Source organism: Microchirus variegatus (genome assembly GCF_963457635.1).
Source record: "Microchirus variegatus genome assembly, chromosome: 23".
NCBI lineage: Eukaryota > Metazoa > Chordata > Actinopteri > Pleuronectiformes > Soleidae > Microchirus > Microchirus variegatus.
Genome location: NC_139824.1, coordinates 15072768 through 15096384, shown reverse-complemented (window position 1 = coordinate 15096384; position 23617 = coordinate 15072768). Strand labels below are relative to the sequence as shown.

The 23617-nt window shown below is 44.3% G+C and overlaps 5 protein-coding genes across 5 annotated transcripts in view; 2 read left to right on the top strand and 3 right to left on the bottom strand.

The window, feature by feature from the left end:
• uba6 (ubiquitin like modifier activating enzyme 6) overlaps window positions 1–1977 on the bottom strand; it is a gene marked incomplete at its 3' end in the record, with an annotated part of 8700 nt that extends 6723 nt beyond the window's left edge. Inside the window, exons 1-8 of the mRNA XM_083909424.1 lie at window positions 1918–1977; window positions 1078–1165; window positions 954–982; window positions 776–870; window positions 583–694; window positions 411–491; window positions 208–330; window positions 1–107 (exon numbers count right to left, since the gene is read on the bottom strand). The exon at window positions 1–107 is cut by the window's left edge and continues 17 nt beyond it. Coding sequence (XP_083765550.1) covers window positions 1–107; window positions 208–330; window positions 411–491; window positions 583–694; window positions 776–870; window positions 954–982; window positions 1078–1165; window positions 1918–1962 — 680 coding nt within the window. The 5' untranslated portion in view covers window positions 1963–1977. The remainder of the gene's footprint in view (window positions 108–207; window positions 331–410; window positions 492–582; window positions 695–775; window positions 871–953; window positions 983–1077; window positions 1166–1917) is intronic.
• A 2278-nt stretch (window positions 1978–4255) lies between these two features.
• On the top strand, window positions 4256–6984 carry grhprb (glyoxylate reductase/hydroxypyruvate reductase b; the record flags this gene model as incomplete). The annotated part of the gene is made up of 9 exons (XM_083909130.1): window positions 4256–4422; window positions 5203–5336; window positions 5441–5513; window positions 5605–5721; window positions 5794–5882; window positions 5957–6061; window positions 6212–6347; window positions 6627–6757; window positions 6863–6984. 9 exons carry the CDS (start codon window positions 4256–4258, stop codon window positions 6982–6984), a joined length of 1074 nt encoding a protein of 357 aa, XP_083765256.1.
• Window positions 6985–9696: 2712 nt separating this feature from the next.
• zbtb5 (zinc finger and BTB domain containing 5) lies at window positions 9697–12496 on the bottom strand (the record flags this gene model as incomplete). The annotated part of the gene is made up of 3 exons (XM_083909191.1): window positions 9697–10905; window positions 11281–12153; window positions 12287–12496. 3 exons carry the CDS (start codon window positions 12494–12496, stop codon window positions 9745–9747), a joined length of 2244 nt encoding a protein of 747 aa, XP_083765317.1. The 3' UTR covers window positions 9697–9744.
• A 1755-nt stretch (window positions 12497–14251) lies between these two features.
• Window positions 14252–16960, top strand: polr1e (RNA polymerase I subunit E; the record flags this gene model as incomplete). The annotated part of the gene is made up of 12 exons (XM_083909526.1): window positions 14252–14327; window positions 14731–14834; window positions 14924–15000; window positions 15087–15172; window positions 15283–15335; window positions 15414–15558; window positions 15685–15795; window positions 15883–15979; window positions 16084–16214; window positions 16303–16384; window positions 16480–16611; window positions 16789–16960. The coding sequence occupies 12 exons, from the start codon at window positions 14252–14254 to the stop codon at window positions 16952–16954; spliced, it is 1260 nt and encodes a 419-aa protein (XP_083765652.1). The 3' UTR covers window positions 16955–16960.
• An 889-nt stretch (window positions 16961–17849) lies between these two features.
• Window positions 17850–22490, bottom strand: fbxo10 (F-box protein 10). The gene is made up of 10 exons (XM_083909103.1): window positions 21903–22490; window positions 20831–21646; window positions 20485–20634; window positions 20064–20200; window positions 19666–19736; window positions 19400–19552; window positions 18954–19313; window positions 18556–18866; window positions 18228–18415; window positions 17850–18078 (listed from the first exon to the last, which is right to left on the bottom strand). The coding sequence occupies exons 1-10, from the start codon at window positions 22485–22487 to the stop codon at window positions 17898–17900; spliced, it is 2952 nt and encodes a 983-aa protein (XP_083765229.1). The 5' UTR covers window positions 22488–22490; the 3' UTR covers window positions 17850–17897.
• Window positions 22491–23617: the final 1127 nt, after the last annotated feature.

The window sequence follows — 23617 nt, the reverse complement described above, 5'->3', positions numbered from 1 at the left end:
GTGCCGTTGAGTTCTTCCATGCCGTGGACCTCTCTGAAGACGACGCTCTGGCCCGTCTGTAAGCAGTGAGGTTGATCGTCCATGCAGGTCACCACACCAGGACTGTCCTGGAAGGACAAAAGTCAAAAGAGATAAATGTTAAATGTGTTTTTTTAAACATGTGAAATCCACCCTCACTCTATCAAGAAACAGAGCCCAGAAAATTACCTGAGTAATACTTTGGATGAAGATCTCCTTGGGCTCCTCTCCCGTGGGATCAGATACTTCAAACTCGTCCCCGAAATCGCAAAACACTCGTGCGCAGATGCCGTACGTGTCACAACTGATAAACTGCAGAGCAACACAGAGTGATTACCACAGGGTTTGATTATATTATATTATAGAGTTAAAGCTCTGGGCTGTCCACTTACTCTGATGGGAGGCTGTTGTGAATGGCAGAACTCGTTTACTCTCTTCAGTAGGCTCAACCTGGCCTCAGTAATAATAACACACTGCAGGAGAGAGCAGAGCAGATCATGTTCTTATTCTCGATGCCGACAGTGAAGCACAACTCATTCAAATATCCCTGAAGCAATTTCTTACCTGATACTTTCTGAGAAAACTGAGATCAGTGTCGTCGTCCAGACTAGAGGAAGACATGTCGACGTGAACATAGGGGTTAAGCTCTGCGACCCGAGGGCACACGGCCTCCACCCTGAGGATAAAGGAGAATATTAAGAAAGTTAAAAGACAGAAAGGACGACACCTGTGTGTGTAAGGAACCTGTGTATATTACCTCTTTCTCTGGCTCAACACATCCTCTTGGCGTATAAAGAAGTTAGAGCCCAAATCCCACGTCTCACATTGCTTTATGTCATGAAGGGTGACTGCCTGTATATGCACAGAACACACATGAAGACCACTTTTCAAGACTGATATAAGTGTTAGGAAGAAAAATAAATGGTGAGACGTACCTTCACGCCTGCAAGAACAATATTCTTTGCTGTGAAACCAGAAAGCAAAGTCTCAAATTAGTTGACAATGAAAGTCGTACATGTTTCTGGATATCACACAGCGCTGTGGTACGACGATCGTTACCTATCTCTACTCCCAGTCCACCCATGCCACTGAGAAAGACCGACGACTGGGCCATCAGGTGCATGGCACTGTCTCCCAGCACGTATCGCTGGCGGCTACGGAGAAAGAAAAAAAGTGTGAGCACCAAGAAGAAGGTCGACACTATTTTATTTTTTAGAGGCATCGTCAGGGGTCTGGCCAAATTCAAAACCCTTCAACCCTTCATGACACTGCCCTAGTTGATTCTCTTAACCACCAACATGTGGTTGGAGGATGTGGAGGATAAAAACCATCAGCCCCAGCGTAAACACACTCTTCAATTCAGCAGCTGAGTGATTGGCCTCACACCTTTAACTCATGCAGTCAAAGAAAACGTTTTTCTGCTATTGGAGCCATCCTACAATGTGTTTTTAATAGACCTGGAGGCTCATTTAGCGAGCATCTTATGATGACGCCTCAGCCTTCTCCTGACTAAGAAGGTATTTAGAAGGTACTTTTTGATGAATATGTTAAGATTCACACTCAGAGGACTCTTGATCAAGCACACCTGATCAACTTATTTTGTATCACAATGCATTTAATCGCAGAGACATGCAGCAAAAAATGAGATAATGGTCAAACTGGTTAGAAATGATAGAAAAACAGTGACTCAATGAAAACATTCACAACACAATAAAGCAGAAGACCATCTCTGAAAGCACATACTGCCACTTTATTAGGTGTAGGAATAAAGTAGGCTGGTAAATGTGTGTCTCAAATGGCTTCATACTATGTCATTTATCTGTTCGTGGTGGTTTCCTCTCGATAAAAACATTACAAAGCTATATGTCAACGTAAAAAATACAACAACAACAACTCTACTTGCCTGTAAAGCGCGTCATCAATCTCCATCGAGTCTGCAGCCATGCCGGGAGGGGAAGAGGGGGATTCAAGTGTCTTAAACGATAATAACGTCAATGCCTGTCAGACGTAAAGACACACACACACACACACACACGGTGATTAAAGAGCACAGAACCTTATCACAGCGTTACCGGTTGTGATCTAAACCAACGCCCAGTTTGTAGGTTAGCCAAGAGGCTAACTGAGTGTGACTCTACCCGGCAATGTTGTTGACCTGCCAACTAGCAGCTATGCTATTGGGTAAATACGCTGCGTTAGGTTAACACTAGTGTCTGGCAAACGTATGACAGTCAAACCCTGCAGGTGTTTTGGTTAAATTCCCACAGTGACGACGCTGGCTGACATATTATGAGTATCTACATAGGAAAGGTTAGCCGCTACAGCTAGCTGGTGCCGGTGGCGAGGACACTTGTCACAAAACTCGTTAACGGTAATGACACACGCGTTAAACTGTGACTAACTGTACACAACAGAGAGCGGTGTCGGAATTTATCGTTCTAATACTACAAACGAGGACACATTAGTGAGTAATGTTTACAAAGAAAAAGCGAAAATCATCATAGGAAGCCACCTGCCTGTGTGCACGACAAGCTACAGCGAATGAATGGCTGTGACTGGTTAAAAACTTGACGAGTGCTTCCGGGTTAGCGCCGTCACGTCATCACGTGATCACAGTCAAAAAGTGTTATTATCAAAGCGACTAAAAAAAGGTTTGTTTAACATATTTAGAATATCACAATTGTTTGTTTTCACCACGACCACGTTACAAATAACCTCACAAACATCCAATACAGTCCAATTTTATTTTTAAGCACTTTAAATAGACCACAGTGGACCAAAGTGCTGTGCAGAAGAATAAATAAAAGACAAATAAAGGTCACATAAGGCAATTAAGAACATTTTAATTTAATTTTACGTTATAATAAATATACATATAAATAACATACATAAAATAAATCAATGTAATTCCACAGTTTTGGAGCCACAGCTCAATTTAAAGGTGCATTATGTAATAAATCTTAAACAACTGGCCATAAAATCCTCCTAATTATGTCACAGAGACTCAGGAATAATATTCATATAACATACTGCACTCACCTTCAGCCAAAATATTTGCATAAAAAAAATATTTTGCAGACTGCAAATCATGTTTATGTTTTGAAATCATGTTTTGGCATGTGGCGCCACCTACTGCTGTCTAACAATCATTGCAGTCAGTAGAGTCTCAGCTGCCGAGCAACCAGGGGTTGCCAGTTACATCAGAAAACGAAACCTAAAAGACCTCAGTATTTAATTTTAATGAAGTAACCATTTTTGGCCACATTCTTACATATGGCACCTTTAAATGAAATCTGACCCCAAACTGAGGCACTCAAACAAATAAAGGAGGGTTATTATTAAAAATAATAAGAAGGTTTGGAGATAAAAATGTTGGTTGCATTCACATTCTGTATGAACAGAGTGTTAAAGTGTTGAATTACAGGCCGTGTAATGGTGAAAAGACACATCCTATGCATGCACTGGGATGCATCATCAGTGACCTGGGGTCATCGGGTGTCATGCTCCACTTTCTGCCTGTCTGAACCTGGACACCTGCTTTTACCACATTTGAGTCTCTGGATTCTCTGCAGAGCTTCTCCTGTCTGCAACACCATGAATTCTGGGTTAGTTTTAGGGTTAGGGTTAGGTTTTAGGGGTGTCCTGGCCACCTTTGCAAGACGCTGCTGATCTTCCTTTCCAGAGACTATACAGAGGCAATAGCATACAAGCAGGAGTGACTATGTACATGCCATAGTTATATATCTTTACACCTTTTTTTTTGGACACAAGTTCCTTAACCAGTTCCAGCTGGAGAGACAGAACAGAAAACAAAAACAGTGTTCCGGACCTTCACTGAGTAAAGAAACAAAGGTCAACAGTGAGTGAAACATTTACATCCGTCTGACCAGCATTTAGGAAATGTATCTGCAAAGTCTGCAACTTTAAAAACATGTATATAATGTGTTTGCGTATGTGTTAGAATTCTCCTAATTCTTTAGAAAAAGGGAAAAAAACTCACTGACTTTTGTGCATTTTTTTCTCTGGGACAATAACCTTCAACTTTAGACTTCACCCTCCCTCTAATCATATTGGTCAAAGACAGACACAGGAACCTCCCCTCCACTGAACTATAGCCACACCGGTGCACACAGCAGATGCTGAACTCCAAAGTTCTCACCTAACCTTCATCTCTCTCTCTCTCTCTCTCTGGACACCTGCCTGCCTATCGATCGATTTCTTCTGACCCTGTTTCAAAATGTGGTGCAGTCGTGTGGTGTCGCGTCAGCTCCGCTGCATTAAACAACTCAATCTCACCGGAGCTGTGACGAGCAACTTGCAGAGAGAGATGTCGACCCTGCAGCGAGTCTACATCACCAGGCAGATCCCACCTGAGGGGCTGAAGATTCTCCGGGAATCTGGACAGTAAGTCGCTTTAAATTCATTCAGATTTTTGCACCTGTCGCTCAGTTGTACTTGTCATACACTTACTTACGTATGTCTGCTTTGTGAGGTTTATCATTTACTTTGAGCAAACAAGTGTGCTAACATTCACCTCTATGGTTGCACAGATAAGTCTTATCAAAAGCTTAAGAAATATCCCACTGCACCTTTAAGTCCCAGTATCTCTATCTATGAAGACACACACTGTACTCGATAACACACACCATATACTGTATCTCACTGAGAACCCCTGATATTTGTGAAATGCCCCTGTTTTTCATTCATGCACTTTGCAGGCTAGCAAAGAACATAGTTTGCAGCCAGCATCCACTTTTGGAGCACCTGCCTGGCCCATTTGATGGAATAAACCAAAAGAAAGTTAAAGGTGCCATATGTAAGAATGTGGCCAAAAACGTTTACTACATTCAAATTCAAAACACCTAAAACGTCTTTTAGGTTTCGTTTTCTGACCTAACTGGCAACCCCTAGTTGCTCTGCAGCTGAGACTCTACTGACTGCAATGATTGGTAGACGGCGGTAGGTGGCGCCACATGCTAAAACATGATTTCAAAACATAAACATTTTTTAATGCAAATATTTTGTCTGTACTGTTGTTGTTGGTGAGTTCCGTTTGTTATATGAACATTATTCCTGAGTCTCTGTGACATATTAGGAGGATTTTACGGCCAGTTGCTTTACATTTATTACATAATGCACCTTTAAACTGATTTTGATCTTCACTCACCGCGTCTCTTTTCCCAGGGTGCAGTTTGAGCTGTGGGACTCCGACGACGTCCCCGTGCCGAGAAAGGAGCTCCTTCAGAAGGTCAAAGGCGTCGACGGCCTCGTGTGCGTGCTGACGGAGAAGATTGATGCCGAATTATTAGACGCCGCAGGTCCGACAACAGTGCAATCTTAATCTAGCTGAATATCCTGCATTCAATGAACATTCTCTGTAGTCATGCACGTGTGTTTCCTTGTGTTTGGCGTACGCCTGCAGGTCCAAACCTGAAGGTCCTTAGCACTATGTCAGTTGGTTTTGACCATCTTTCTCTGGAGGAGCTGAAGAAAAGGTGACACATTTATATATTTGTCACATTATATTTAAAAAAAAAAAAGGCACAGCAACACGCTTAAGTGTGACCGTGTTGTGTTTCTCTCCAGAGGAATTCGTGTCGGCTACACTCCTGATGTTCTGACAGATTCAGTCGCTGAACTGACCGTCGCTCTGCTGCTCGCCACCTCCAGGAGGCTCATCGAGGCCACACATGAAGCCAAAACGTAATTATACACACACTCCTGCACCCACACACCCACAGACACTCACATACTCACCCCTTTTTCGTGTGTCAGTGGTGGCTGGGGCACTTGGAGAACCCTGTGGCTGTGCGGACACGAGTTGGCCGACAGCACTGTGGGCATTTTTGGCCTGGGGAGGATCGGTGAGCATATCTGACATATCACCAGCCTATCAGTCTCCATCAGTCTCATCGTAACTTCCACTTTTTCTTTGCAGGTATTGCTATTGCTGAGCGTCTGGCTCCTTTTAAAGTCAAGAAATTCATTTACACAGACGTGGCCCCCAGGCCTGAGCTGGCCAGTATCATCAACGCAGAGTTTGGTAAGGGCTACGTCGGAGTTTTTTAGTCAAAATCAAAGGTCATTTCATATCTTTTGGCTTATAACATGCTGAAATATCCGTGACGTTTTAAGGTCGGATAACAGTTTTTTTTACGTGACACGACATCAACATGCCTTTGTTTCGGTTCAGTGTCGATGGACGAGCTCGCAAAGCAGTCGGACTTCCTGACCGTGTGCTGCGCTCTGACGCCGGAAACGAAAGAGATCTGCAACAAGGACATGTTCTCCAAGATGAAAGACACGTCCATCTTCATCAACACAAGCAGGTAAGAGTGGTCGTGGCTGAAGGAAGACCCAGAGCATGGCGAGACCTAAACATTTATACCTGAAGGAACACCCCTTTCAGATCCCTTTGTCTGGGAAGGGGTCTGCCCCTCCAGGCCGTGCTTTCACACCCCTTTGTCTACGGCAGGTATCGGGGCCTACCCTAACTTGTAGTTAGGTGCAAGTTGTGTCTAGACATCCTTAATTGAAGGACCTGGTATCATGTGTATCTTAAATTTGCCGTTACAGAATCCATTGAAACAGTTATGCTTCTTTGTCAGAGGTGGCGTCGTCCACCAGGAAGACCTGTACGAGGCTCTCTCCACCGGGCAGATCGCAGGAGCTGGGTTGGACGTCACCGTCCCCGAGCCTCTACCCACCAGCCATCCACTTTTTACTTTGAAAAACTGCGGTGAGACTTTCTCCATCGAATGAAAACTTGAAAATAAAGGATATAAAGTACCCAGTTTTATATTTTTACAATGTCTTTTTCCCCCTCCATTTCCTCTGCCCACAGTCATTCTACCACACATCGCTAGTGCCTCCTACACCACCCGTAACGCCATGTCTGCACTGGCAGCCAACAACCTCCTCCGTGGTCTACGCGGTGAATCGATGATCAAGGAGCTCAAGCTGTGACGAGACAGTGGTTCCACTCAGAGGATTGGATGATTAAAGGACCATTTTGCCTAATTATATGTCAATTAAAACCACAGTTTAGTAGTTATTAATACTTTCCCGTTGTTGGTATTTGCCATTTCCTGAGAAAAAGTGTTACTACCAATAAAATTTCATGATTTTTTTTTTTTAAATTCAGTCTCAACAACAATCTTCAGTACTCAATATTTAGTCATTTTATTGTTACACTATGTTGAATATACAGGGAAAAAAACAAACCCATTTAAATTTGGCATAACAACAAGAGCCCAGCTTTTCAAGCTAGAGGGCATAATAAGGCAGTGACTTTCAAAATCAATTTAGAGTTTTAAAAATGTTGGCATAATTCATTCAGGGGAAATACAGTCAGTGCATTTTGAGAGATTCACATCAACAGCTTTAGAAGACAACAGCAGCAGCATAATCATTCCCAAAAGGCCATTGTTGAAGACATGGGATCGAATGCCTCTGCTGTGGGTTATCTCATTTCTAATGTTTGTGGGGGGGGGGGGAAACAAACAAACATCCACGTCTGTAATTATCCTTCTATTAAGATAAAGATTATCCATCACAACATGTAAAATAAGACTCGGCTTAACAGTGCAATGACTCGACAGCACGGTGAGGCAATGACCATGTGATGATACATCAAGCAATAAAGTATATAAAAAGAATTAGCCTACACTAAAACTTTACAATATTAACATTTAATTAAACAGCTTTCTACCGAGAGAAGCTGCTTTTATTTACACCCCGTTTCTTTCTTAGCACGTCTGTTTATTATTTTACACAAATCGTCAACTGAAACATTAGCCGTTTCAAAAAGTGTCATGGCACTGGCCGAATCATGAATGGTGTAGCGGTTAGCACTCTTGCCTTTGCAGTAAGAAGACCCGGGTTCCTGGGTTCGAGACCCATTTGGAACAAGGGCCTTTCTGCAAGGAGTTTGCATGTTTTCCCGTGTGTGTGTGTGTTTTCTCCGGGTTCTCCGGCTTCCTCCCCCAGTTCAAAAACATGCAATATGGGGATTAGGTGAATTGGAATCTAAATTGACCGTAGGGGTGTGAGTGAATCTATATGTGGCCCTGCGATGGACTACCCAGGTTGTACCCTGCCTATCGCCCAATGTCAGCTGAGATAGGCACAGCAGGATAAAGCGGTAGATGATGGATGGATGGATGGATTCTAGTTTAGCACACGAGTGGAAATCCTGCATAATGAACTGACGACAGAGAGCGACACAACAGTGAAGAGTCAACACTTTTAAATCAAACAAAAACAGCAGCACACAGAAAAACCTTTACAGGTGGTGGAGGAGGAGGAGGAGGCTAATTCCAACAAACCCGACATTAAGACACAGTTCAGCGTTCCAGTAAAACTGAATACTGATTGTAAAAGAAGTGCTTTAGTAACATATGCAACAGCAGCTACAACGTATAATAAAGCACTGATATCAAGTACGGCTGCAAACGTATACACAGTGTTTCGTTCATTGTTGATTTATCTCTTCTCCAAGACAAAAATGACCAACCGCAAACGTGCAATATTTACAATTCCAAAGCACTCAAACACAGGCTGAACCTCAATTATCCAGTAAACGCTTGCGACCAATAAGGAAACATCGAACAACAAGAAAGTGTTCTTGCTGCTGTGAAGCTGTAATCTCTGAATTATAGAATTATCTGAATACAGGAGCATTATACTGCAATTTGAAGCAGAAATGCCAACTATACGCATATTACTGCCGATAACGCAAGGGTGGCGCAAGTTGACACTTCACAAATTGATTGATTAGAGCGATCATAAAATTGCCATTTCGCCAAAAAGTACATTATTCACAACATAATATTATGGTCCAGAATAGCCTTATCATTATGTTAATTAAACAATCAGGTTTGTATTATTCCATTATCTGCTCTATCCTCTGTTGCTTGATTAAAAAACAGTTTATGTAGCCTCACAGCAAATGATCAATCTTCACCTTGTTTGTAAAGTCCAGTTCAGACGGTAATTACATGCATTATAATTATCTATTGTTAAGTGACACAGAAACAGTTAGTCAACAGTTCCTCGCGGAGAACAAAGTACAGCTGTTATTACGCAAAGTCGGGACAAATCAGCTTGGTGTGATGCAAGGTTTTACAGATGTGCAAAGGGAAATCTATGCTTTAAGCACGTTATTTTGTATTTTAGTGTCTCCATTTACAAACACAGTTGAAGTGTCATCTATAAATGTGTTCATTTTTAAACGTCATTTAACAACCAAAACACATTCGATAGTGCGGCAGCTTTTAAAGCCTAGACTGGCCCGAGTCATGTTAGAAAAAGTACATGGGTGCTTGTAGTGACAAAGCCTTATAATACTATTATGATGATATTCCTACAGGAGAGTATACTATATAATGAGTCCATAAATATCTAGCTATAAATGTCCTGCATCTATATTATCTTTCTTCAGAATAAAAGTGTATGATAATATTGTTATATCCCCATCATGTGATCAGGAGAAGTTGGTTTGGACATGGCAGCTTCAGACAAATCTGAAAACGCTTAAATCTGTCAAGGAGGTTATGTTTTTGGCAGCTTCTGAGTGTTTGTGAGCAGGATGATTAAAAATGTAAGGGACGGATTTTAACCCTATTTTCTGGGTAGTTTGTGACAAATAAACAGATTGTACACTCTTTGTGTGCCGTCTATAGTTGGGCCTTTAAATTCATCCCATGTCTGATTCCTGGTAGAGTCCTACAGCAGAGCATTGGACATGTTACTGTTCTGCCAGCGCAGACAGGTGGTCTTGGAATGCTTGTATAAGTGCGAGGACTGGCTGAAGCGCTTCCCACACTTGAGACACGCGTAGGGCTTCTCTCCCGTGTGGACGCGGATGTGTTTCTTGCAGTCAGTCAGCGTGAGGAAGGTTTTGCAGCAGATTTTACACGCGTACTTCCGAGCTCCCTCCACCACCAAGACGTTGTGCTCCGACAGAGCCTTTTTACACTTGGACAGGACGTCCGCTGAAGCCCGGGTCAGGTGAGGGGGGAGGGACGTGGGCCTGCCACTGTTCATGTCATAGCCACCGCTCTCGTTGAGAAGCAGCGGACTTGCCAGACTTGAGGAGGAAGAAGCAGAATCCTGAAGAACACCGCCCACGCCCTCGTCTCCTCCTATACTGTTAGTCATTTTTGGAGCAATACGTCTGTAGCCCGGATAGCCCAGAGAGGCAGTGGTCGCTCCGGCACGTGACGGTCGCCCCAGAGAGTGAAGCCCCAGACTGGAGTGCTGGAAGTCCAAACCAAAGGGATCAACACCTCCTTGATCTCCATTCACATTTCCTACACTTCCCCTGGGATTCCCCAAACTGTCATGCAGGGGCCGAAGGAACAGAGAATCAGACGGTAAATTATCTCCAAATCCACTGCGACTCTCGCTGCCGAGTGGACCGGACTGCAAAAGCGAAGAGGTAGAGCCAGACGGCCCAGCTGCTTCCTGTCTCAGCAGGAAGTGGTGCGCTACTGCATCCCCAGTTGTCGTGTTGGGCAGGTCGTCTTCTCCCGTCACCAGTCCTGACCCTGCACTTCCGAAATCCTTCGGGCTAAGGAAGCTAGAAATGCTAAAGCCAGGTTTGCCGTTTAATCCGCTACTGCATCCAAACCCGCCTCCGACTCCAGCTCCTCCTCCCATGCTGCTTTTGATGAGAAGCTGGGAGCCGGGATGCAGCAGAGAGTCAGAGCTGGGCTGAGGTTCAGAGGTAAAGCTGCGGTCGCTGCTCTCCGGGCTCAGCTCCACCTTCTCCTCCTCCTCATGGCCTCCAGGTTCAGCCGGGTCACTGCCCTCGGCCTGTGACGTCACGTCGCTGATTTCATCTTGTGGCTCAGGTGAGCTTAGCGGCTCTCGTTTGACCACCACCTGTGGGTCATAAAGGGTACCTTTCATCTCAGGGCAAGAGATTTAATTGAAAAAAGGAAGTCTGCAAAGACAGCAACTGAATTCTAGCAGAGTAATTTGCAATAATCTTTCAACTGGAAGATTGACAGTTTGATTCATTGCTCCACTAGTCTACCTGCCAATGTGTCCCTAGGAAAGACACTTTTTGGTGCATAACAACATAATAAGTAACAAGAAGATGATATTAAATCAAAAAATAAATTCAAAAAAAATACACAATTAAGACTTAAATATAAGAAAATAATAAATAAAATACAAAACATGGACATCTTTGCAGGATATAAGTGTAGTATGTGCGAGAATGTAGTTCTCACACAACAGAAGCCACATTTCTACCTTCTGCTCTTGTTCCTCGGCCTCCTCCTCGTCTGTTCCCTGTTTAATCTTCACTCCCGATCTGTTGTCCTGGAGTTCGTGCTCGTCGATGTCCTCCTCTTTTCTCACTCCTCCCTGCATTTTCCCCAGGGCCTCCCCCTCACAGCGTCCACTGTCTGACTGGCTGGGCATCTGAGGATCGTCTTGGGAAACCCCGACCAAACCAGTGATGGCGGCATCCAACTTTGAATCGTCGCCCATCTTGTGGGAGTCGGGGGACAGAAGTGCTCCGTCCTCTCGCTCTGTGTTCACCCCATCTTCTCCTAACAAGCCCAGGTTAGGACCTGAGGGACGCTGCCTCTGCCTGGGTCTCTCTTCTGGCAGATTCATGGCAAGAGAGGGTTTGCGTTTGTGGAAGCGTCGGATAGGGAAAGAGCCTCTCTGTCCCACCTCTCTATTCCCAACCATATTTCCCATGCCGTCCTCCTCCATCCCACCCAAAGCAGAGCTAACCAAGCTGAGCCCCAGCTGCTGCAACAGAAAGGAGCGCTGCAGCTTTGACGTGGCTGCATTTGCTGCAAGCTTAGCGTTAGCTGCAAGAGTAGGGTTCACAGCTAAATCTGCTACTTGCTGCTGCTGCTGCTGCTGTTGCTGCTGCTGCTGCTGCTGCCTGCGCCTCTGTTGGTCCTGCTGAGGGTGGTGATGGGTCGGTCTGTCGGACGAGGGAGACATGAGCGTTCGTGTGGTCAAGTAGTGTTTGCAGGCTTTGACTACATTGTTCAGGTGCAGGTGCGAGGCTGCGAGGAGGACGTCCATGACGTTGCTCTCACCCAGCATCAGTGTCGACGTGTACATCATGTCCACCAGAGCGGCGAAGGCTTCGGCTGTCACCACCTGCAAACACACAAGTAGTGGCTTGATCTCATTTGCAGGGTTAAAAACAGGAAAAGACACCACAGATCACATCGTCAACCACAATCTAAGCTGTTATCTTATATTATTTGATGATAATGATATTGGTAATGACCTCGCTGTCCAGCTGGATCATATTCATGCTAGCATCTCCGTCTGCGACAGTGAACAGGGCTCTGAAGTGAGTGCTGCATGCCGCCAGCACCGAGCGGTGGGCTTTAAAGTGTCGGCTGCCCACCATGATGACACAGTCGCACAGCTGACCATGGACGCGCTGGTAGTTTAACTGCTGGAAGAGCTGCTCAAAGTGGCCCGGGAAATCCATGGCCCTGAAGACACGAGCGTGGAAGCAGAGGCGAAAATGGTTACGAGGATATAGACAACAATGAAGACAGTAGGACAGCCGGAAGGATAAGTCAACAACATCGATAGACGTGAATCAGCCAAAAACATATTTCACACTTTGAGATCAGGAAAAGAACATAATTAAAACTTCAATCCTGTGACTAGTTCACCTGGAATGAGGTTATGGACTGAGTAAAATGGAGAGGGGTGGAGTCACAGTTAACACATATTTCATTTGTCTGTGTTGTTTTGGAGTAGGTGTTTATATGATAATATAAAACACCCAAAAGGAAGTTTAAAAAAAAGCTCCTAAATAAACTGAAACTAAGGATAATCTGGACTATCATGACATCATCTGATCTATATCCAATTCTAACTCTGGCTAAAGTACTCATCACTACACGGTGTGAGTTAGTACACTCAATTTAAGTAGTAAACTCTAGCTCTGTTTTTATATACAGGGCCACACATTCAATGGTAATCACCATCAGTAATAGCTTGGCACAACAATGGAAAATGTAAATAATACATTTAAATATAAAATGGCATACACAATGGTTACCATACTATTTCGCCATGTTGTTCATTGAACTGCAGTTTAAACCGCTTCTGGATTTAGCTAGTTTAGTTTTTTGAGTGAATATAGTGGGAAAACGAAGGATAAATAATTGATTCTACACAGATACCAAGTCTTGGCTAATTAACACAGGTGCAACAGTTAGCTAACGCAACAAGCTAATGGGGCTAACTGAGGAAAACACACAGTATTATTAGTATTATTGTAAGTTTCATTACCTTGAATTTGACGAGAGCGAAGGTATGAGGAGGCAGAAACAGCTCAGGCCCTCACACTGGACTGATGAGGCTAAAGCTAACTGGCTACGTACACACCGCCGCCTGTAATCTACAATATTAGCAGCATTAGCATGCGGTCACCTGTGTTGTCTGGACCGAAACAGCCTTTTTAAAAAACGCTAACTGTTAACTAGCTAACATGTTTCTGCTGCTGTTTCTACACGGCATCGTGTCCCCCGTGGAAGAGTCCACTCTGAACCGCGTCTCCACACTGTGTCCACAGTCTGGAAGTGGAGGAAAAGAGAGCCGTCAGTGATGTCCACTCAGAGTGACCGTTTGAACCGCATCTCTGTCGGCGTCCTCGCCGTGCTAATAGCCGTTACTGAGAAAAGTCATGGCTGTTCTGCTGGTGCCAACACATGCATATTATAAAATGTCTGATTATTTATGTCCTCGCTCCCCGCACACACACACACGAACACACACTCAGACGGCGTTGTCCCAACCAGACTCACAAGGTGGCGCTGTGCGTGACCTCGCCTTGGCAACAGTGTCTTCCTCATAAAAGCAGTAACTTCAGCCTCCACCAGAGGACATTGTATAGTTATGGAGGCACAGCATCAAGTTTGTTATTAATGTTGTTTTTTTCCTAGAGGAGTCTAGTTCAGAAAGGATGTTGGTATTTTTTTTTTTTAGGGTACATAAAACAGAGTTACACCATGTTTTTTGGGAAACTATTGGAGTTGCATGAAATACAAATATTACTTATCCGGATAAAGCGGTAGATAATGGATGGGTGGTTATTAACCATTGTACAATAGCAATATAAAAACATGTGTAAGTATTGCAGTTACAGAAGAAATCCGGTAGATGGCGGTAATGCACCTACAAGCTGGTTGCCGACCGCCATTCAAATTAAGAGAAGAAGAAGAGGCGACACATGTCAACAAACATGGCCGCCTCCTGCTCGCTCGTTAGCTGCGGAGACGAAAGAGAAGACGACAAAGCAGTTATTGGTGACTTGTCCTCACTTGTTTGGACTCTTTAGACGAACTGTTTATTGTTTTATCTAACCACTAAATATTGAGTTTGATTATTTTTCTCTATTTTAAACACCAGTATGTATAGGACACGTGGGCGAGAGTAGCTCAATGGCTAGATACGTCAAGAAATAAGTGTTGAATAAGCTCGGTAGTAATTAATGGCATACTAATCTCATGATCTCACATCGTAGTTCCTTAACATTATGAATATGAATGCATAACATAAATTGTGCATGATATTATCTGTGACTAGTATGGGCAAGAGTGGCGTTGTTGTGACAAGTGGAGTTTCTGCTTCTTTGATTTACAAAAGTAAGTTTGCTGTGAATCACAGCTGTTCACAGTGTCCTCACTGTTTCTCTCTTTCTGTCCACAGTCCGCTTTTCAAATGGCAACATCAAAAATGCAGACAAACTGGACTTTTCGATGTACAAGAGTGCTGATGAGAAGAACCCCAGAAAGAAAAACAGACAGATATTGGTGAGGAAGATGCATTGACTACTTAAACCCTCTGTTTCATGTGTGTTTATATTGTTCCTGACATCTATCTACATGTTTTTTCTGTCTAGGTTGCTGAATCAGAGAGACTAAGCTATGTTGGGTATAATTTTGGAACAGCGGCACTGAAATGCAATAACCTTTGCAAGTAAGTGAATGTTTTTTATTTTTTAGGAATTTGGACTTTGACCACTGTGGTTGTAATTGAGAAGAATGTGTTTGTTGTGTGTTTAGATATTTCGTGGGCGTGTTGAACAAAGAGACCATGCAGATGGAGGTGCACAGTGCTCAGCTCTTTAATATGCAACCGTTTTTAGCAGGTAAGAAATGTATTGATGTGTCTTAATAACCCAAGATAAGTTAGTTATAAGAGAATGTGACACATTTGATATATCATTTTAATATTATATTATAACCTTTTTTCCATCAGGAGAAATGGACACTACAGCATCCCAGGAGACCACTCAAACCTACAGAGACAAGGTACCGTCTCTAGAACAAGAGAAGACTGAACTACGACAATTATCTTGGTCTTATTCTTTCGTCACATTTTCTCTGTAGGTTGACTCGTTGATTGAAGCGTTCGGCACCAACAAACAGAAGAGAGCTTTGAGCTCCCGCAGGCTGAATCAGGTGGGAAGTGATACCCTGCAACATGCAGTGGCTAAAGCTGCCAGCACTGTGATTGACCAGAAGGGTCTGGAAGGTAAGCAACGCATTTACTAGTCCAACAATCATCAAATGGTTACCTTAAAAAAAACCCCTCAGATATGGTCTTTGAAGATCCCTCTGCCGGTTTGTTTCTCACAACGTTTTCATTCCTCATCTTCAGCTCTGCAACAAGAAGTAGCTGAGACAGAAGCCCAAGGAGACCTGGCTCTCCATCTGCCTCCCTGCAATAGAGACGCAGACAAACCCGAGAACGTCTTCTTATTTGACGATCGTATCCTTTTCGTATTTTTGATACTTGCGTAAAAAGGTAGCTCTGGATTTGTTTGTTCGGACTTCCATCTTTAATCAACATCCACAGTCCTGAGTCCAGATGAGTTTGATGCTTTGGAGGAGGCGGGCTCCAAGATGGCAGCGCTCACACCTGAGGAGTTGCAGAAGATGAGAGATGAGGGAGGGTAAGGTCACAAACAGCTCACACTTCCTGAGACATACTATACGAAGGTGCATGTGTGTTTTTGTGTGTTTTCTTGTGTTCTCACCATTGCTTGTGCTTTTTAAGGAATCAGAGTGTTCTGATGCACCTGGAGAGAATGCCTTCATTAGATGATGCCAGAGATAAAATGGTACGGTGTGCCTTTTACCTCTCTCTGATCTTCAAACTTGCACGACAGAAGAGCATCAATCGCAACTGTGAGTAGTCGTTTGCTTTCATCGTATGGTCCGTGTTCCTGTACATGTTCTTCTGGGACTGACACTAATCTACGATCTACTTGTGCAGTTGGTCAGGAGGAAGGCTGCCCACGGATCATTCAGAACAAACTGCTCAGAACATTCACTGTGGAGTCTTTCAGCAATCGCAGGTATGATGGCAGGACTTTTACATACATTTGATAAATGTAGTCAAATATTCACATATTCCGTCCTAAATACAAACACACGCTTTTCACCTTTTTAGGGTCCTGAACGTTGTGTCATCATCAATGAAAGCCAAATTAGCAGCTCATTCACTGGCCCTGCTGCTGCACATGGGAAACATGACCATGGACCTCACATTACTGCATCGTGACCTGTCGATCACAGAGGCCAGGTATGCATTTTCATGTGGAGACTGTTTTTAAACGTGCAACACTATATTCCTCATAGTTAACAGATTATGCACCATATTTCTGGTTAATTGTACTTAATTCTCATATCATGCATGTAAAGATCAGGTACTTAATTCAAGAAAACTGCACATATCACTAATTCGTTTAACTCCCTGCAGGGTGATAGAGATCGCCAAGTCCATGGGACTGACCCTAGCGAGACCAGTCCGGGCAAAAGCTGACGGGGCTATGCTGCAAGACGAACACAAGCAGGCATCTCTTCTTCTACCTCTGGTCAAATACGATCAGTCCTCAGATCGGCGTAAACGCAAGAAAATGCGCTGAAGTACCATGAGAAGAAAAAAACTGGATCATAAGAGAAACTGTTCATCAATGTATTTTGTGGTGACCTTTGGGTTTTTACATGTTATTAATAAATGCAGATACAAAAAAAGCAGAGTGTAAACAGATTCTAGATGAGAAAACATCTAGTGTCGACAGATAAAACAGAGGCACATTTGTAGACATCACATATTGCACACACTGAACAAATCCCTCCTTTGATAAAAGTTACTATTACCAGGTGAGTCTGTGTAAATGTCACCGTACAGCATGTCGATACATTTGGAATGATAACTTCTGTCGTTTTCTTCACGAGGGCAAAGCTGAACCACTTTTTAAAAACATTAAAAACACAGACCCACCAGGAAACAGAACAGCTCGTTGCAAGAGACAGCAGCTTAAGTTTGGCTCTTTTTCTTTGCATATAAACCTCACATTATGACAACTTGTTACCTAGCTACAATCACTGACTGATTTAAAAAGTCAAACAAGGCACACATTTACTTTGCAGCATGTTTGAAGCCGGCTCCTCTGACGCCTTTGACTCCTGACTTTAAAATGATGTCCTAACAGGCGACAGCAGTTCTGTACACGAATACGAGGATGTATTTAGACGTGAAAGAGAAAAATGACAGTTAAAGCTTTAGTATTATTGACATGTAGGATCAACAACGCTTGAATGTCTAGTACTTAGTTTACAATGATCCACTGCACTCCATGTCTACTTTCAGATTTACAAAATAAGCCAGTTTAACACCGTGAAAAGTGGATAATTAGTGGTGATGCTCAGTGCAGCTTCTTACATCCTGGTGGCAACTACCTCATATCATTTTGGAGGATTGTCTCTGAAGATGTCCAAAAAAATATGACAACATTGTCAGTTTCAAAGTGACCAGATGCCGACCTCTCGGTAAAGTCGTTAATATTGAAGTGCTTGCCAGTAAATTCACAGTATGGAGCAGAACATGCTTCCACTGTGGCAGCCGCTCTCCACTGTGGCGCTGATCCTGGTCGTCATGGAAATGCCAAGGCGAGAAGGATACTGGGACGAGGAGAGGCCGGAGGGAGAGCTGACCACTGGACGAGGAGGAGGATTCTCCAAAACCCAGGGAGGAGCCGACGTATAGCTACGGGACGTAGAGACAGAAGTGGAGTTTTAAGCGTTAGAAATTGTCCTCCCAAAAAAAACCTATGATGGTTTATATATCGGACACTTGTTTGGAGTCATCGATTCCTATTTCTCATTGCCATTTGAAAGTGCTCATTCTCTAGTTACCTGTTATTATGCCGTAGAATACTGTTGTTCCGCAGTACACAGTTGTCATTGCCTGGATCCGTGTGTAGGAGTGTTTTCTTGTTTCCAGGATGACCCTGGAATAAGAGATTGTCATGGATGACGCCTTTTACTGGCCCAACCACAGCGATGCCACAGTTATGAGCTGGTTGGACTCTGTTGCGCAGCACCTGGAGATTAAAATCATAAAAAAAAACATTCAGATATATACAAAGGCCATGAAGGTATTATTATTACTATTACTTAAATACATTTGTAATGTTTTACAAGTGTTTCCAATGCCAATAAATTATTGTTTGTAGTTTCCCACCTTGATGTCTGCACTCTCTGTGACTTGAATCCCGTATCCTCTGTTCCCGAACACGTCGTTCTCCACGATCTGCCCGCTGCCGCAGAAGCTGACGCCATGGCCGCTGTTGTCGTAGATTCCGTTCCCGCGAAGCTCCACTCTGCAGTCCCTGTCCACCGTGACGCCGGCGCGACCGTTCTCGAGAACACAGTTGGTCACCAGCCGCGTCAGCTGACTGCTCTGCAGCACGGCTATTCCGGTGCCGTGGTTGTTGTTCACGAGGTTAGCGAAAACGTTCAGGGGCTCGCTGCTCTTCACATACAGACCGACCGCTGCAGAGAGGGAAACAAAGAGATGGAAGCTCAATAAGAGTCGGTGAGTGGGTGTTTATATTTGAAGCAAAAAGGGGTTTCTATTACCTCCATTGTAGCTCATGCAGTTCGCTTCCACCAGCGCCACACTGATGGAACGTCGGGCAGAGTGGCGCTCGTCCTCGCTGTCCAGGTCGCTTTCCCATGCAAACAATTCTCCCTCTTCATTAAGGTTCTCCTGTCCTTCTCTTCCTCCTCCTCCTCCTCCTTCTACTCCTCTCCTTTCCCCACTGCCTCCTTCTCCACCGGGCCCTTCCTGCCCCTGCCAGTTCCCCTCCCTGGCCTCGATGTTCTCTGGGTCTTTCCTGCAGAACACTGCCAGCCCATACATACAGTTATGGCTGATGTAGTTTCCCAGCAGTTGAGGGAGGCTGGATGACATAACCCACACACCACAGCCTTTATTACCTGAAGAAGAAGAAAAGACAAGGAGGAGATTAAAAACCCGTGTGGAAATACATTCAAATTGTGTTTATGAGGCAGAAATCACACACAATAGACGTGGTTTCCCTCGATAAGTCCACGTCCTCTCTCGCCGACCACAACGCCATCTGAGAAGCCGTAGCAGATGTAGTTGTTCTTCAAGATGGGGTCACCTCCTCGTCGGATGTCGATACCGCCCCACTGGTTTTCTTTAATCACATTTTCTGCAATTAGAAACATATTTCGTTCAATTAGGATACTTTAGTACAACAACACAAGGTGTGCTTTTTAATTTCTGTGATGTAGAAAATCAGGAAGGACAGAAGAACGTACACACCTTTGATTATTCCTCTGCCATTCTCATTTACAGCAATCCCAGCTGCCTGGCCCTGGAAGATGTGATTTCCACTATGAGACATAAAGAATATGAAGAGGATCAGAACAGGAGCAAAAATTTATCAAGTAACAGAGATAATTAAATATCAAACATGTAAAGTTATCACGCACCAAAACTGTAGAAAGAGTATTTTTTGGCAAACGGTAACAAAGTTGACTAAATTGAACATCGGTACTATAAGACACAGTGTCATCTGTGAAGGACTTTTGTGGCCAAATAGAAAAGAAATAACAGTAAGTTGTTGTGTTTTGTTCTCACGAAAAGAAAAACCTCTACATTCTGGAAAAGATGACACACCAAAAACATCACATTCCTGGGATTCGTAGAGACTCACATACCTCACCACAGGATTCCCACTGAACAGAATATATACGCCTGCTTCCTTGTTGTTATAGATCCAATTGCTCCGAATTGAACCTTTTCCCTTGCCAAGGACAACGATCCCAGAACGCAAACCGCTATGTATTTTGTTGCACTGTAGAAGGAGAGAGGCGAGATTGGTAAAAATAAAAAAAGCAGATAATGATCAAATTTAAAGCAGTTACATTTAAAAATGAACCATATGATGTCAGGGAATTTCTGTTCAAATATAAATTGATATATACACAACTTTTAATTGTGTTTTGTAAGTCATTTTGTTCACAAAAACAAGCTTGTGGGATCTCAAAACATTACAATTAATCCCATGACCCTTTTGGTTTGTGAAATGGTGGACGATATTGTTTGTGTCTCAGTTTATGACAAATGCTCAGCAATTACCACAATTATGGGGTTCGCTCCTTTCCGGATGTCCAGCCCTGCCTCTCCGTTCGAGTGGATGTTGTTTTCAGCAATTAGGCCCTCGGCTGAGAGCCGCAGAAACACGCCCGACGCTCGACACTCGCACACCTCATTTCTCAGCATAACAATCTGTAAGTAGACGACAGAGGGAGAGGAAGCTAAAGTTACGGCGTGAAACGGAGACTGCTGCTTAATCACTCATGATCTGGACTACTCGATACGTGACTCAAATGACACGCTGCTTACTTGTAAACGAGATGTACAGAGATACATTTAAGTACAATTACAACTGTTAATATAAAGTTTGTTAGCAAAGTTGTTTTACAGTGGAGTTCTGGATGCAGCGGACGGCGTAGTTCAGCCCGCGGAAAACGTTGCCTTCCAGCCGAGCTTGACCATAATTAGACAAATGCACGCCGCCCTTCCCGTCCCTGAAGAGGCAGCGTCTGAGGATGCAGCCGAGTGTGGCGGCCGCCAACATCTGAGCTTCAGGGTCCCTTTCCAACTCCTGTTGAAAGGTGAGCGGCTCGGGGGTCGTGGACGGGGGATCCGGGGACGAGGCCAGTGGCAGAGAGCCATCTGCGCGAGGCTTGAGTAAATGGGATAGGCCATGATTGTCACATGGGATTTTGTAATCCGTCGTAGATTGGTTTTTGGCGTTTTCTCCATTGCGACTTTCCTCTTCGACCTCACTGTGGTCACCTTCGCTCCAGCCGTCTTCGATCACTGTCCCCTGACACAACGCATCGACCCCAGTCCTCCTCTGCCAGTCCTCTATGCCAACATGATCCCTTTTAATGTCTCTACCAGGGGGTTGAGGCCCACCAGTGGATCCAGCCACAGGGCCAAATGGCGAGCTGCTGTTAGAAACGCCGCACGACGGGAACGTCCTGGCCAGAGAAGCCAAGTGTTTACAAGCCCAGTTCCTTTCCGACACCGGAGGACCTTCCACGTTCACCGACGCCGTGTCGCTGCCTGAGAAGTCACAGCTGTCCAACAAACTGAGCACGACACCGAGCATGTGTGCAGAGCTGCCCTGTGAAAAGGAGCAGAAACGAGCCTGGCAGGTCCCCGGACCACGGATTTGCAACTGAGCCCCCTCAAAGTTGCAGTTATCCAGCTGTACGTGACCCCACGTTGTCTAGTGCAAAACAAGGAGAGAAAGACTGGAATCAGGAAAAAACATCATTACATTTGATTTAATTAAGATTATGTACAAATCCAGCCCTTCAAATGCTATTATTTTCTGCTATTTAGTCCTGTGACAGTCATCTGAATGCTTTGACCATTGATAATTCACTGATTAATTGCATGAGTGTGGGCTAATTTCGACAAGCAGTTCTAGCTAGCGGACTCTGAACAGTTGGTGAGACACTGAAGATATCAAGATAATTCACCTTGTAAACCACGGTGGAGAACCAGGGAGGCATGAATACCAGATTACACAACCTGGCAGTCGGACACTGCTGTTCCATACACACCAGCAAGGCCACCTCACCCAGTCGGCCCAGTCCGACCAGCTCCACGGGCACCTTCAGCGCCACTTCAGCCTGCTCCTCATACACTCCTGGATGGAGAACCACGCGGTCATACGGCCCCGCCACCCCGAGAGCCCCGCGGAGGGTTTCAAACTCGCATCCAGGCCCCACATGCCAAACCCTGCGGTCTTTACGACGTCGGAAGAAGAGCAGACAGGCAGAAGATTGATGGTCTGGTCCGTTCTGAGCCCAGGTGCGCGAGGCCAGGGCGTGGTGCTTCAGGGCCTCCCTCCAGGACGGGGGCTCCAAATGGGGCTGACTGGGCCAGTTGGGATGACGGCACTCGGAGCAGCCCAGGCAGAGCTGCCTCCAGCGGGTGTTATCCAACGAGAGGATGAGCTCCCGCCAAGCGCGACACACCTGGCAGCAGCGGCCCAGGTCTGGGAGAGGAAGGTAGGCTAAAATAACCCTCCACAGCTCCACGGGGAGGCTGCCCACCTCCATGGCAGCAGCAGAGGCACCGGCTAGGGAGCGGCGCGATGGGAGGTACACCTGGAAACACACACACAGGTAACCCAGCAGTCTGTTATTTACGTCTGAGCTACGATATACCCCCCAGTTCAAGAAATGTACAGTTGTAGCTACATATATCTGAAACATATACTATAATGTCGAAGGTTATGTTTGTGCAGCTATCCTTGTTAGGACACTGCATTGACACTTTTTCTTTGACAGATTAACCAGTTTATGCCTAATCTTAACTAGAGCTGCGACTTACTATTAATTTCGTAATCGATTAATCTGTCGATTATTTTCCTCGATGAATCGTTTGGTCCATAAAATGTCAGAAAATGTTAAAAAACGTTGATCAGTGTTTGTCAAAGCTGGAAATGACAATGTTCTTGGTCTTAGTTTTGTCCACAAACTAAAATGATTCAGTTTTAATGATTTCTTTGTAATATGGAGCAAAAAAACTAAGAAAATATTACATATAAGAAGCTAAAACAATCAGAAATCGTGTTTTAATCATGAGAAAAGCTTCAAACCGACTATCGATTATCAAAATAGTTGGCCATTAATTAAGTAATCGATTAATAATCGCTTCATCGATTAATCGTTTCAGCTCTAATCTTAACCCAACCAGAAATTAGGTTCTGCCTCATTGGGACCAGGTTTTATTCCCCTTGAGAGCTACTGGTCCTGACAATTAAAAGCAGTATATGCCAAAAAATAGGTACAAATACAGTGTAAACACACACAAAAGAAACATTTGCAATTAAACTATCTCTCTTATAATGTATAAATGCTAATATGACCAGCTAATATCGTAACTAGGTAAAAGAGTGTCGTTTCGACAACACGCTGCGAACTACAAGTTGTTGTTGACGCGGTTGTTGTTGTTGTGAATACCTGCTTTTACGTCAGTGACGTCTCCATCCGAATAACCCCGCAGCGTTCGGGCGAAAGTTAGCAACCACTAACCGTGGTTAGCTAGCGCGGTAACGATGGTTATTAGCAAACCGCGCGTTACCAACGTTAGCCACGACGTCAATAAAAAGAGGAGAAAACGGTTGAATTCTTACCTTTTTTTCCGACTCGCCACACCGCAGAAGTATCGGCACACGCTCGGACGT